The following is a 16,167-nucleotide window of genomic DNA, read 5'->3' as shown; positions in this document are numbered from 1 at the left end:
CGTGGAAACACTCTTCAGTGTGACAGGGCAGTGAATGAACCAATGTCTCAAAGAGGAAAAGTTATTTAATGAACATAGGAGCCATCCAAGATGGACCTGGGCTCATAAAACTGCACTTCAGACTATTTTTCCCCCTCCCTATCCTTTTCCTTCACTTCCACTTTCTTTCATCTTTTTTTTTTTCCCATAATTTTAACCTTAACTATACAAATCAGTCTCGATTGTACCCATGTGCCAAAGTGACACTATTGCTTACATCCATTCACTCTAATACTTTTTTTCGAGGATTTCAATGTCTCTATTTACTTCACTAAAAAAACAAGGAATGTCTTGTATTTTATCACTTTAAATTTAAAAAAAAACATTTAAAGATAATGGTGTCTGAATGAAAAAACTATGATTGAAGTCAGTGATATAGATGAATCTCATAAATAAAAGAGTTAGCAAAAAAAAAGCCAGATGTATAGAGTAATACTATATGACTAGTTTATATAAGGTGAAAAAATAGACAAATGTTAGTATTCAGGGCAGTAGTTACCTGTGGTGTAGGGGCACAAGGGGGCTTCTGGTAGTCTATTACTATTTTCTCTTTTGATCTGGCTGCTGGTTACACAAATGTTTCATTTTGAGAAATTCACTGACCTCTAAACTTATATATTTGTGTACTTTTATGTTATACTTTGACACAAGAGTTTAGGCATTACTTCATCCAAAATTCACATTTGCCTATTGCATTTTACCATTACTTTTCTCTTTTGCAATTAGATGTAATTAATTTGTTTCACAAAGCTGATAATATAAGCTATCTTATATTACGTATAATACAATAATACGAAAGCTATACTGCATCATATCTAATATAATAATATATAAAATAGCAAAGTTATCCTTAGGAAATATTCTATGAGATGTTTCAAAACTAAGGTTTGTTGAGTATAGAGTAAAATTCAGCCTTTCTATCATTTATATATGGTAAAATATTCAGTTCTAAAGTTTTTGACAAGCACTTTTGCTTGTGTGACCAGTACCCAAATCAAGATACATATTATTCCATTATCCCTGCAAATTTCTTTTTGCTCTTCTGTAGTTAATGTCATCTCCCAACCTCTAGCCCCTGGCAACAATGATTGATTTTTCTGTCCTGATAGTTTTTACTCTTCCAGAATGTCAAATAAAAGCAATCATACAGTATGTATTCTTTCCAGTTTGGCTTCTTTTATTTAGCATAATGTATTTGAGATCCATCTATGTAATGTATAGCAGGAGTCTATTCCTTTTTATTACTTAATAGTGTTAAAATGGAAGTATATGCCATAAATGAAGAACATTTAAGAAATTTCTAGTTTTTGGTCCTCATGATTAAAACCACTATAAGCATTCAAATATAGATTTTTGTATGAACATGAGTAATATATTTTGTTTTATAATAATTCTAGTTGTACTTTTACCTATACAAAATATTTTTATATTGCCTTTTTCATAGTAATTCTGCTACCTAGAGAATATACCAACTGGTTCAAAATAATATAAAATCAGAAATTGAATTCAAATTATATAACAAACATAAACATTGGTCAATTTAGCAAATTCCTTGTTTAAAATATTTCTTTTTGTATTTACATAATACAATCTGAACATATTCTGTTAAAGTTCTAGAATAATAAGTAAAATTGTTTTTAAATTGTATATAATGCTCATTAGGACTCAAGTCATAGTAAATGAAGGAAAAAGAGTTAAGAAATGTGGCTGGAAAAGAAAAGTGTTTCAAGTATCTGTCACAACTTACTAAATTAATATATAATTATAACTTTAATCTAACTGGTTAGTATTTTTTTTTATCCATGATAACTGGGAAAGGATTTGAGTGATAAAATGGAAACATGGTAGATGTTACCTAGCATGTTGTGGTAAAGTGGAATGGCCCGTCCATGGGTAGTAAATGCAGTCATGACTAGTGGGACCGTTACACCTGCAGGCAATTACAGAACAGAAAACATCATTCTCCATCCACAGTGACATGCACACACATGCACCAGTGCTCACACATGGAGCCTCGGAGGAAGAACATGGGAAGCAAGCACACCAAGTACCTATCCATCAGGCCGATGCAGTCTTCAATACTTGAGCCTATGCACCTGCAGAAGATGCGAATTAAAAAAAAAATACAAGGAAAGAAAAATTAGTCATTTACAAAAACAATCAGATAAGTACTGACTGTGTCAAACTCTTAATTTCAATTATCACATAATTTTTGAAACATGACTTTAAAGCCAGCAAAAAGAAAATTCCTCGATGGATACACAGAATGAATTGCCAGAATCACCTAAGTGGAATGGCAAGGAAATGTGGGCACAGTAAAGGAATTTTTATCCTGGTTCTGTGTTTAACTTCCAAACATACTTCAATTCATTTGCATCATTTATGATTATATGTCTTGGTGAATAACTTTATATTTCAATCACTATAATTGTTTTCATGTATATGAGTTATTCTAAACAGCCTTAAGTGTAAGTAAAAATCAAAATCAATAAAAAAGGAAACATGAGAAATTCAATACACTATAATAACCTCATGTTTGATGATCATTAAAGATTGATTTTGGCAGAAAATGAGTTAACATGCTTTAATGTTATTCCTATGGATACTTTACATAATTGGATTATTTCAATTCTTTGTTGTGACTGTTTTTAAGAACATATTTATCTTTAAATATTAATTTATTCAAAAAGTTTAAACTGAATTCATCATGCTGTAGTTTATTTTGATGATTTCTTTTAAAATAGCAGTGCCATAACATACAAATAAACACAGGATTTTTAAAAAGCATTTTCGGCCCTAATATTGAATGGAAACAATAACAAATAAATAAGAAACACCATTAAGCACACGAATAAACTCAGACCCAGGTAACTAAAGAGCCCACTGATTTGAACATTTAAATAAACACATGTAATTGCACAGAATTCTAATACACAGTCCCTAGAACTTCATTTTAAGCTACTATAGAAATATTATTTCTTCCATCTTCCAATGTACTTGAATTGCTCTTATTTTCTTCCCATCAAAGATGAATAGCTCCAGGAAATTATTAAGATTCTACCTACAGGTATTTGATTTGTAACAAAGAATTTGTATTCATATGAATATATATATACATATATACATATATATATGTATATATATATACATATATATATGTATATATATATATATATATTTGTGTATATATATTCATATTATAGATAGATATAGATATTCTAAGCTTTTAATTTTCAAAGCTGAAAAAGTACCTGGAGCTAAAATCATTATAAAATGATCTAAAAAGTTGCCAATATACAAGGCTAGATCACGCATAATATCTTTAGATGACTCCAAACATTAGTGAATTAATAAAACTTACCTAAAATAATTATTAAGTCACTATCTTTCTGCTTCATCATTATGTATTACAATATTTCTACTGGCTATAACATTGATTCCCTTGCATTTTTGCTTTGTGGATTTGTTTTAAGCAGCAAAGAATGACAAATTTTAGCTCATATAAATTTTGGAAATATACCTGTGACAAAAGTCTTTAGAACACAAACCAATAATAAATAACTAGAGTGCGTATCATTGAATTGGTAATATATATAGTCCATAATCAAAAACCACTTATAAAAATTAAAAAGTAACTGCTAAAACCATCTTCCAAATGGTCTCATATGTTTTTCTCTTATTCTATTCTGAAGAACTTATTTTTCTAAGTTCTTATTATATCTTCTTCAAAATGCTTTTTGAATACAGTATTGCCATTTTGTAAAATTAATAGTCTAGTTCTTATTTCCAAGTGAGAATCTCAAAAGCTATGGTTAGTTTGCAATCTTTATAATAACACTTGAAAGATAAAAATATTCAATAGTGAAATTCAACTTGAGGGGAAAATGTGAATAATGAAAGATCTTCACTCATTCAAGAAGCCCATTATTACATGCCTACTAAAGTATTCCCACTCTTTTAGGAGCTGCAGGAAGAGAAAAGATGAATTAGACACTTCCATTTTCATTGAGCTCACAATTTACTGAAGGAAGTAGATGCATAAACAGATGTGTATTGTATGATATGATAAGTGTAATAAGACATGTAAAAAAAAGAGTAGTTTAAAGGAGGACACAAGAGGGACACCTTGTGCTACTCTGGAAGGTGGTAGTCACCCTCTGGGATGGATCAGTAGTTTAGGGCACTGAGGGCTGGGGTAAGCATGGCATGAGTTTTAAGGGGTGATAAAAGAAGGAACCACAAACAAATTTGAATAGTTACGGAACAAACCATGAGGCAACAGAGTTAAGAGAAAGAGCCAGACTTAGAAGACTATGTTTTAAAAAATGGAGTGGTAAATTATTGTATGGTTTTAAAAAAACTGTGAAATTGCTAGACTTGTATTTTAAATAGATGTTTTTGCTACGTGGAGGCTATTCAGCTGGGGTCTTGTTCAACATGGAACAAGTTTTAGGCTACGTAAGAGGTGAGGGACTAAACTACCAAAATGATCACTAAGGACACAGGCAAAGGACACAAGAAATGCCTTCAAAGGTATGGGATGGGGAGGAGTTGGTGGCTGATTAAAGGTGCAAGTGAAAAGACCAAAGGACTTAGGTGTTGGGGATGTAAACAAGTCGAGATGGCGCCTGGTTATTTAGCCCAGCCGGACTACGGCACTTGGGGATGACTTATGTTTCTAGCTTGCAGAATAGAGACAGCACCCTGAGAGAATCCAGGAGGATTTTCTCTGTTTGTGTTAAAGGAAGAGAAGGAAGGGTTGATGCTTTCAATCTAGAGTTTAGTGCTGTTACCCTACATCTAGGTGGAAATGTTCCTCATCAGATGGAAAGGCTAGTCTGGGTTAAAGGGGGAACCACACACACAGCATAGTCAGTTTTGAAACAATGGCAGTAGACAGATAGGCTGAAGAGGAATACATAATGTGAGAAAAGCAGAAATGAAAGATTAAGACCCAAGGAACTCCAGTGGCATATAACATCAAATAGTGTCTTGTGCCCAAAGCATGTCGAAATATAATTGAGTAAAATTAATTAACTGTGGTGCCTTTGAAACCAAATCAGGAAAGAACTTTGAGAAGAAGATGAAGATCATCAGTGTAAAATGCAGAGAAATCTAGTAAATTAAAAATTACTAAAATAATTTTGTGATTTTTAAGTCTAGAATTTTTCTTCTTGTAAGTTGGGGAAATAGATACAAAAATAAGTGGAAGAGAGGGAATAAGGGACAAGACTTAGTTCAAGAAGTTTGAGGAGACTGATTAGGATATTTGTGATTTAATTGCATTTATAAACGAAGGATAAAAGAAACAAATGAAACACTAAGAGGAGTGAGGCTATGATTGATTGGAATCACACTTTCCAGGTATAAGCCACTGTGTATTTAAAGATGCATGTAGTATTTCAATTCATGCACTTCTTCTCTATATGCTACAGAAATTACATTTATTCAGCAAAAATCATAGATCAAGAGAAATATTAAACTCTAAACAGTCAAAATGAAAAGTAAGAGACAAAAATAGAATATGGAATAATACAACTAAAGAATTAATGTTCAAATTAGAATGTTTTCAGAAAGATCAGAAAAGAAATCCTTAATATGCCTAACATATTCCAAAACTATATCTGGAATTCTGATGATTGATCTGTGGTTAACATTATTTGGTACTTAATAATGTATAAATCTTGATATATCCATATAACAAATGCAATTTAGATATATTGGGGAAAAAATCTCCAAATTTTGAAATGAAAATTACAGAACATTTTTAAATTTTATAATTTGACGATATAGGCAACAATTCCACAAGCAGGTTTTCTTTTCTTCTCTCCATCAATACATTTTTTATTATAGAATTTTAAATTATAAAAAGAATTGATAAAAAGAGGTTAAAGCACATGTGAAATCATGATTCTAAGATTAACAAAAATTCAATGAGAGTTTTAAAAGATGTCCCATGAAATAAACTCTAATCCATGTCTCAAATACAGGTTTGATTTGAAATAAGACTAAAATGAAATAAACATCCATTGAAAAGGGTTGAAGTAATGTTACTAAGGAAATTATAATCCCTGAACTCACTGCCAACTAATAATAATAAATTTATTTTACAAGCTTTCTTTTAAAATTCAAATTAGTTGCTAATTACAAATAGGTACAACATTCCTCAGTTTCAAATTCTTGGTCATCATTTCAAAATATAGTAGAGAAGGGTCTGGTCTTCAATTGAGTAAAGAATATACATTCACTGTACTGCGAGTTCATAGATTTTAAGATCTTCATCTTCTTCATTTCTGAACTTGCCTATCACTGAGGCAGAGCAAGTATACAACACAACGAAGCCAAAGAATGAATAAAATAAGAACATGGTGCTAAAAAGTGTCCTCTAGGCATGGCAAGAAGAGACGTGCTTTTGTTGTTGTTGTTGTTGTTGTTGTTGTTCTTGTTGTTGTTTAGTTGGTTGTCTTTTTGTATTTTCCCCTTTCCTTTAGGAATTCTGGTGAGAATTTCCTGATAGGGGTTAAATGGATAACCTATTTTAAACATATCTGAGGACCTTATTAGAGCCAATATGTTTAATGTACTTTTACAGTAGTAAAAGTGCTTTTAAGGTATTACATAGGTAATTTTATTTTCAGAAAAATCATTAAACAGTATTCAAAGTAAGAACTTTACTTCTAAAAAAATGTAATTGGAAAGACCATTTCCATTAACTTGGTTCTTGAATTACCTGACATAATATTGGCATATAAAAGAAAAGCGGCTTTCCAAAGTGGAGCTGGCCTGGTGAGCTCACACCTACAGATAGGTCATCTATTACATGTGTTTAGGAATGCAAATAGTCACTCATCCCATCAACCCCACTGCTGCCGGGATCTTTTGATAGACAGATGATACTTCTATATGCTCATGTTCAATTTGGAGATAAGGGGAACTCAGTCTCAGGGGAACTCCTAAATTTTGGTCTGAGGCACAACAAAATAACTTGTTCTGGGAATCACAGCATTTATGAAATGAGTAAACTTGAACAATATAGAGGCAATTACAAAAAGGATAGTAGGAAGCTAAGTAAAAACAATTAAAATTTCTCAGGACCAAGTCAGTCATTAGAGAAATACATTTACCTTAAAAGATGATGGGGAGTACAATATTTGGATTCTGTGTCACTATGATTATGCAGCCATGAGTTGCTAAGGGCATCCTCTTTCTATTTATCAGAGTTACCAAATGATCTGGTGAGATTTGTTCCTTATTACACCTTCATATTCCCTTTTTGCTGAGATCCAAAATTTGCTGCTATGGTAATTTGATCGTTTTCTATTGCTCCCTACTTCTGTTTCCCTCCACTATGTATGATTTCCTTTATTATATAATCATGATTTAAAAGGGTGGAGAGGAAGACACACCAGCCACACATCCAGACTATGGCTCTGTGATCTCTACTTGCATTTCCCTAATGGCTGCATTGTAATTAGATTTGCAAAAACCGCAAAAGGTCTCATTTTGAATGGCAACAGCTGTTGACATCAATATTATATTGAATAATTTACTGGTTTAATTTTAGCTGCAAAACAATAAAACCCTCTTGTGGATGATTTTAGCAGGCAAACTTTTCTCTTCCAGTTGCTGACTCTTCTGCTCCAGCAGTACCAGTTGTTTTTTGTTTTGTTTTGTTTTTAATGAAATACTCTTAACTCAGGTGTGCCAAAACCCCACAAGCAGAACAGTTTATTACTTCTAGTTTCCTTGAAGCAAAATGTCTATGTGACTATTTCAGCATCCTCAATGTACTTGCTTATGTATAAACCAATGAGTTGGTAGTTAGCTCTTCCAAACTGAATTTAAACTTGAATGGCAGAATATTACTTTACCTTTTGAGGATCTGCCACTTCACAGAGTGACTTAAGCTGATTTCTTGACCTTTAGGAAATTGTAGCAGCATCTGCAAATTGATGTTTTCTTGGCAGAAAATGATGTTGCTTGCTTAACTTCTTCAATATCCTCTAACAGCTAGGCCTTAATCTGGCAGAAAATCTTTTTATGGAACTTCACACTTTCCTCCCAGATAGAAAGTACCCAAGATGACTCTCAGCAAGTGTGTGTGTGTGAGTGTTTGTGTGTGTGTGTGTGTGCGTGCGTGCGCACACACACAGCCTTCTGGATATTCATAATGGAGAAGAGGGTTTATGGACAGGAGGAGGATAGAGTATGTGAAATTGCTCTCAATTCTAACATTATGCACTTTCTGGAGGGGAAAAAAAAGAAAAATCCTTACTAAGGTAAATTTGAAAACATAGTTTTGGGATTTTCTAGATGAGTGATGTTACTTCTTTTATAGTTGAGTGTTCTTTCTCTAATGTGTTTTTGTTATTCCACTGCTACCCATATCACAGGCAATCTGATCATTATACATTGTACAATACAACCTTTTGAAACAGAAAAGTGTGTAACCATCTTCAAATTATCCTATTACAGTCAAAGAAATTTTAGGTTATAGGATAACAAACAACAAAATTACTTGTACAAAATATTCTAGTTATTTTATTAATATTCATATCACTAGGTCTCCTTTTTTTCTGCCATTACTACCTTTGCTTGGATTTTATTGAAGGAGTTATCCAAGGTAGTATTTATCAAAGAGAGATATCCTCACTTTAAGCTATGACAACAAAGAAACAGAAAACCTGATAAAGATTTATTAAACATAAATCTCAGAAGTATGATTATTAACTTATCTTTTCTGAATCTTGAATCTACAGTTAAAATTGAAGGAGTTTCTATACCATATCCAAACTATACCCAACACTACCTTCCTGGCCTGAATGCGTTAATAAAATGGTTGTAGGTAAATGTTAAGCAGAAATATTTCTGAGGGCACAAACAACTTTGACTCTCTTAGAAAGGAATTCTCTAAAGACAAACAGAGTTTTATGATGACATTCTGAGTTTAGGAGACTGTATCAGGAATAGAGATGCATGAGGGCACCTGCTGACTAGTAACACGTACAAGTTGGAGCCCTTGACTGGCAAGGATGCTTACCCTTGGGTGCAGTTCGGATGGCATGGGTGGCACTCCCGATCCTGATCCGCATACTTGAAAATGAAACTGTTTGCCCCCTGTAAGCCATCTGGACATTTCTCTACACAGTTTGGACCATCCTTAAAGTGAGAACATTTTGTACAGTTGTCAGGTCCCTAGAATGTGAAAAGAAGAAAAAGAATACAAAGAAAAGTGGGTGCCTTTTCATTGAAACATAAGCATGTGGTTTATTTGGTGTCAAATAACTCTTCCTCTAGAGAGAACATTTTCAGCAGTACAAATAGAGATGTAGCTCTTGTAGTATAAATAGCACTAAGAGAGGTTTGAGTTCAGCTTTGATACCCTGGGTGTGTGGGGGGAAATATTATAGGGACATGCATTTGCTTGAAATATTTGCATTTTTAAACCCATTAGTCCCTGGGTTAAAGGATATCCATGGCATGCCTCTAGTGTGAATTAATTTGAACAGCAAAATGGTTCAATGACATTTTCAAAAGGATGTCAGTGTTTTACTCTTGTGATCCATTCTTGGTTATATTATATTGCAACAATTTTTATAATAACCCATTTCCATGGGGGTAATTCGTCACCATCACTAAAAACATGTGAATGGGCTTACTAAATAGTTAGAAAAAAGATAAAATAGAAATTAGGAAACACTGATTTACATAGAAGAGTGAAATGCAAAGTGTCTTTTGGTTATAGAAGGACTTCATTTGAAAATTAAATTTTAAAATTTATTATGATGGAATTACTAGGAATTAGGTAGGCTAGGCATATAAAAGTAATTCTTAGGTCATTTCTCATCTCAGATCAGTTTGTGCTAAGGCCAAAACTCACATTAAGATTAGTAAACAATAATAAAAAGATTTGAAGTTCAACATAATTAACATTTAAAAAATAATGTTAGACATCTAAGAATTTGTGGATCAATTGAAAAATTTGTATCTCATATAGTGGATAATAAACACATAAAAATAATAAGTAGTTTAATTTTAGATCAAAGATAATTGAGAACATTTCAATTTAAAGATGTTATTTTTCATAAACAATACCTATAATTTTGTACATGTACATATTTTGAATATTACTACTTGAAATTTAATTTTAATCCTCCTTTTTGAACACCATATTGTCTTAAGATTATAAGATAATAGAATCTCTTTGACCACTCCTCCCTGGAACTTCTCCCCTTAATTATTCTCCCCAACATCTGTCTATATCTAAAGAAGAGGACAACGATTTTGATAGCTCACACCGAAGACAATGCACATGAACAGAATACAATAACTACCAAGGAGACAATTATATCAGTATTGTAGATACAAACACAATAATTTGGAAGTCAAAATATAAACACAATATTGTGCAGGACTGTTTATTGAGGACAGACCGTAGAGATGAAATCTGTTCATGGGAGTATGTTATGCCACCTCCACAAACATTAACCAAAAAGAAGCAGAATTCGCCAGTTGGTGATATAATGCACAAGGAAAATAAGAAATATAAGATTTAAAAATTTAAAGACAGAAATTGCTAATGAAGAATCATAGTATGTTAATGAAGAAAAAGCAATCAGGGAAAGGCTGGGAAATCTTGAGACTGGTGAGGGTTAATCAAGCAGCTATTTCACTATTTTGATGTGATGTTCAAAACTTAAAAATAAATAAATAAATAAATATGAACAATTGGCCTATGAAACCTAATTCCTATTCTACCTAAAGAGTTTGCTAATGTTAAGTTTTTATTTCCTCCCAAAAAAGAATACTTTACACCCTTCCAATTTTAACACATGCTCATGGGTACTTAGGCACATAATACCATCTATTATAGGGAATGGTTTACTGTGCACGTATGCTCAGTGGCATGACTTATGGTATAAGAAACATGCTTCTTGCAAAACACAGAATAAAACTTTCTATGAGTAAATTAGGCAGTTTTAGTCTGAATTAGGAATCAAGAATTATTTCTCTATTAAGTTCTTGTAATGTAAAATAATATCCAGACAATATCAGAAGATGTAAAAAATACACGGAAACCAGTTAAGTTCTTATTTAATATTCAAGATTATTTTACTGAAGTAAATTGTATTTTGTTCTTTGTTCTTTAAGCATCTCAAGTATTTGATTGTTTTATTATGATAGAAAACAAAATGTCTTGAGATAACTAAAAAATCTATTCTAACAAATCTCAAAAGAAATTAAACATACTGATTTCCCATTTTATTTCCATAATAAAGGACTGAAAAATATACATACATATGATGTTTACTCTTCTATCTTTGTATTTCCAAGGATTTTTAAAAACTAGGTGTAGAGAATGAATGTATAAATGCAATAATAGAAAATGGAGGCAATATATTTAATTCCTGATTGTAAGCTACCTCTGGACACAGTAATATATTATACAACTAAATATCAGGCCAAATCCTGATAGAAATATTGCATTTTACTCTCAGGATTATTTTCTCTGGTAGCTCTACTTGGAGCCACATATGAATATGCTAAGTTCCCTCTTAATAGAGATAAGGTATAGCTTATTTTGGACAGGGAGTTTTATGTAGAATTCACATGAATTTGAATTCATATGCTAAACTCTCCAGACTTCTCTTTCCAGGATGCCATGACTCAGGGACCCCATGTTGAATAGAAGTGTCATGATTTCAAAGCCTGCTACAATGCTAGGCCACTACAGTGAGGGGGCTGCTTCTGAATAGTTAAAAGATTATCCGTGTACCCTATGTGAAAGGGCCAATGTTTTTTCTGAGAGCTATTGCAACATGAGGGCTACATATTGTGTCAGCACATCCTTTTTAGAAAATCTAGCTTTAAGAGCCACTCTAGCTTTTATATAAAACAAACATGTATTTTGAAAATCAGTTCCATTCCCTTCTCCTTTCTCTTCCATTGCTGCCCCTCTGGGCAACATTTTGGTCTCTTGAAACTTTGTCTGATTTTCCTAACTTTTCGTTCTTCTCTCACTCCTTCTCTTACCTTTCTTAACAGAACTATACAGAAATAGTGAAAGTAACACAGAATGGGGGAAATTGTGAAAATAAATCAACTAACTTAAATAATGAAGATCAACAGCAGACAGATAAAGATAGAAAAGCAAAGGACATCTTTGATTTCAAATTTATTCCTCTCACAATGATCCTAGATTTCTGTCATAATTAGGCAGGATAATACTATCCCGTTTAACATAAAACTGGCATATTCCCAGAAAGCATTTTTCTTCTTATCATACTAAAGACATTGTTGCCTGAAAAAAATAATAATAAAGTGAAATGATAAGTGCAAGAAACTTGGGGTCAGATCTTCTATAGCTGAGTTGCAGCTCCTCATCCTCCTGAGAGTCTATCTTTTGGAGAAACTTTCTATCATTATAAGCTCAATTTCTTTTCATTTTAAATGAAGAAGGTTCTAGCATGCTTCAGATTAACAGTGTTTTATCAATATAAATGTACATTACATATATTATTTTCATTAGGGAAATATTGACAAGTCAAAGAAATATGATTTCACCAGAATAAACTGTAAGGGCAGCAGTGTGATTTCCAAATAGCATTGATGACTTCCTCTATCAATGTCAGGCTCATGGAGAAGCCTCCAGAAACTGTTGGATAACCCATGCCTGTTACTTAGCACACAAAACCATCACTGTCACCAATTGTGAAATCAACGTATGGACTCAGAAATGAAGAAAAACCTTACATGAATTATAAAGGCTGAAAGCAAGCAAATCCCCATCCTAAGTAGGCACAAAATTTGAACCACTACTTGAGCTCAGCCATTACAATTTTTCTAAAAAGTACTGTGCTAATAACTGCAAGGCTTACTGATCTCAGACTGTCTTAATTAAGTGCTCTTATCCTCCACAGATGCCTCATCTAGCCTTCCTGAACTTTCTATTTTTTTTTTGATGGATCACCTTCTCTTATCTTTTGATATGTCAATTCATAATTTTAGAATTAAATAGTAATATTAATTATCTGGCCCAACAAATGCTGCCATTATGGAAAAAAAAATTGTGTTTGTTATAAGACTATTTTAACTCCCTCCTGTCAAGTAATTTATGACAATACAAAGAGCATTAATTTGGGGTTATCTTAATGTTTACATTTATAAACTATCAAAATTCCATTGGAGAATAAATAACCAACAAACTGTAAAAACCTACAAAATAAGATAAATTAATAAAGCGGTTCTTCACTACTATAATTTTGTATAATAGGAGGCAGCATGAGGATCAGTAAAAGCATGGGACAGTCAAACGCCCTAAGGTGGGAGGCTACAATTGTGATCCATACATCTACTATAATGGACAATTCATTTAACAGTTCTAAGATTATTCATTGGCAAAATGGGAACAATATCTAAACAAAAATGAAAAAAAAAGTTTGTGAAAATACTCTACAAAAGAACTAGCTCACAAAGAGCACTCAACATTAAGTCATGGAAATGAATATTATTTATTTATTTATTTAGGTATCTGGGATTGGACCCAGGGACACTTAACAAATGAGCAACATTCCCAGTTCTATATCTTTTTTTCTTTTGAGACGGGGGTGTTACTAAGTTGTTTAGGGCCTCTCTGAATTGTTGAGGCTGGCTCTGAACTTGTGATCATCTTGCATCAGCCTCCTTCGTGGCTGGGATTATAGGTATGCACCATTACACTCAACATTAATATGATTTATAATGATCATAATGATTTTGACTTATGATTAATAGATAAAATGGTCATAAAATTTTTCAATACTTGAAAACTAGTATAATCATATTATGGAGCAGATTATTATAGAGATTTATACAGGGGAAATTCCCTATGAAATTACTCTAGAAAATATATAATATACTTTTTACTATGTTTGCATTACTTCTAAGCAAATTAGTTTTCTGTCTATGGAATTAGGTGGACTAAAAATACTAATTACTAGGAATGAGTGATTTTTTTAAAGGTAAAAATTACAAGAAAGGTAAAAATACAATGTTTTTAATAAACAGAATGCAATATATGCAAAAAAGCCTAATGTAAGAATAATATATTTAAATATGCAAATAATGCCTCTGTTGATGTTGGAGAAATATTTTTGCACATTAATATTTAGTTTGTTAGTATCTAAAAACTCATAATTGGTGTGCTAATGGAACCTGATACAAAGTAGTTCTTAAACAGTGTTTGTTGACTAAATGAACAAATGTTTCTTAGAGTTTTTTTTTTTTTTTTCAGAATTAAAAGGATAAAGGAAAGAAAAAACAAAAATTATGTGTCAAGAAAAAGGTTCAGTTAGACAATAGTACTAATAAATCCATAGGAAATATCAGTGTAATGAAGTAGCATCCATAAGGATTCACAAATAAAATAGCAGATAGTTTTGCCGTTGTCATAACTTTTTTAAAAAGGTGTTTGCTGACCCAGAGTCATTTGATCATCCCCAGCCTTGATTAGAGGAGATGGCTAAATCCCTGATCATTTTGACTGTTTATTTTCAAAGTTTCAGAGTCTCTGAAGAGACTGTTTTCATTTTATGAATTATTATCTAGAACTTACCTAAATAAGAGTTCAAAGAACAAGCATTGATAACTCAACTTGTTTTAGTAAACTTTTACAGAAATTTACTTCCTTATGTCTCATGACATTCCCTAAGGAATTCACATTTCTCATGCTGTGGATTGACTATATTTCCATGCCTGTTCATGGTGGAGAAGGAAAATAGCTGTATGTGCCCTTTACGTACTTACATAGAGATCATTACATATTAAATTGCCTTTTAGACTTTGGTTCTTCAAGCCAAATAACATCACTTCTTTCTCTCGGGGATCTGATTTTCCAAGTTTAATCATTCTGTAGTAGTCCTCTGAACTGTCCACGTTTTCCATATCCTTCTTTAGATGAACTTCCAGAACAGGTCATTGGGGCCTAATGGAAGCGTGGAGGGCTCAGTGATATTTTCTTTTCCTAAGCTAATTGTGTGCTAAATAAGCACTCTGGTAGAAAAATTAATACTTTTTAATTTTAAATAAATTATTATGGAGCAATGTTGAGCTTTTAGTTATACCCAAATTATTTGGTCCCCAAATTATCTACTGAGAGATGATTCAATAACAGATAAACTGGAAATTTTTCTAAAGAAGGATGAATATGACACTTTGAGATGACAAACTCATACTGATCTTATTATTAAGGAAAAGCCCAAATGATAGAAACCAAAAGGAGGTCTAAAAAATAAGTATCATTTTCTCCCTAAAGATAACTTCAAATTATACAAATGGCACCTCATCCATGAAGACTTTCCTGATCCTATAGCTTCTCCTTGGATTCTCATAGCTCAGTTCTTCTTTCTGCCATATTGTTTATCATAATGCTTTTATTCCTTCTTTTTTTACTATCCTTCACACTGCCATAATAGACAAGTGGGTAAATACAGAAATGAATGTGTTATACTTTTTCCTGAACACGACGTGAACAATCACATTTAAAAATCTCTACGTTTCCTTCTTACAAATTTTTCTTCAAAGCATGAGTCAAACACCACTTCACTAGCACCTTCCTTGAAGTTCTCAACATCCAGCCCGATGATATAATTAGTTTCTCATCTTCTATAACTTACAAATGTTTATATTACATCAATGATTATACTTCAAGCAAATTATCATGTAGCATTCTTCTCAACAACGTTCCATTTTCCAAGACAACTTCATGGCTATACTTCTGTTTAGATACATTATCAGGGGGATAAATATTGATACCATTGTATTTTCAAATATTTTATCTCACATTTTATCTTCCTCCAAAACTGTAAGCCTCTCAAAGGTGAACTATTAAACATGTTCCCCCATTGCATTCCATAGATACCTACTGAATGGATGGATAGACGATAAGACAATGATAGAACGAACATTCACACATGATACTACACAGCCAGCACACCCACAACACCTCCAGGCTTACCGGTCCATGGCATGTGAGGAGGCCATCTTCCATCTTCTCACACTGGGAGTCACACTCCACGCAGATGGAGCCATTCTCGAACTCCCGAAATTCACTGTGAAAATATCAGCTGCATGAGGAGGTGTAAGCAAACA

General features: G+C 32.6%; 1 protein-coding gene across 7 annotated transcripts in view; it reads right to left on the bottom strand.

Moving 5' to 3' along the window:
• Positions 1–16,167, bottom strand: part of Erbb4 (erb-b2 receptor tyrosine kinase 4) — a 1,059,983-nt gene that overhangs the window by 244,627 nt on the left and 799,189 nt on the right. For 4 of the 7 annotated variants that reach the window (XM_058585185.1, XM_046462889.2, XM_046462891.2 and 1 more), the window contains 3 exons: positions 16,034–16,127; positions 9,080–9,234; positions 1,895–1,969 (listed from right to left, as the gene is read on the bottom strand). In XM_058585185.1, the coding sequence (XP_058441168.1) occupies positions 1,895–1,969; positions 9,080–9,234; positions 16,034–16,127 (324 nt within the window). Of the gene's footprint in view, positions 1–1,894; positions 1,970–2,090; positions 2,136–9,079; positions 9,235–16,033; positions 16,128–16,167 lie in introns of all 7 variants that reach the window. The other 3 variants (XM_046462890.2, XM_046462893.2, XM_046462892.2) reach the window with 2 other exon arrangements.

The sequence above is a fragment of the Marmota monax genome, unplaced genomic scaffold (assembly GCF_021218885.2).
Source record: "Marmota monax isolate L192 unplaced genomic scaffold, Marmota_monax_Labrador192_F-V1.1 WCK01_AAM20220418_F8-fsc00136, whole genome shotgun sequence".
In the NCBI taxonomy this organism is placed as follows: Eukaryota; Metazoa; Chordata; class Mammalia; order Rodentia; family Sciuridae; genus Marmota; species Marmota monax.
This window is presented reverse-complemented; position numbering and strand designations above follow the sequence as displayed.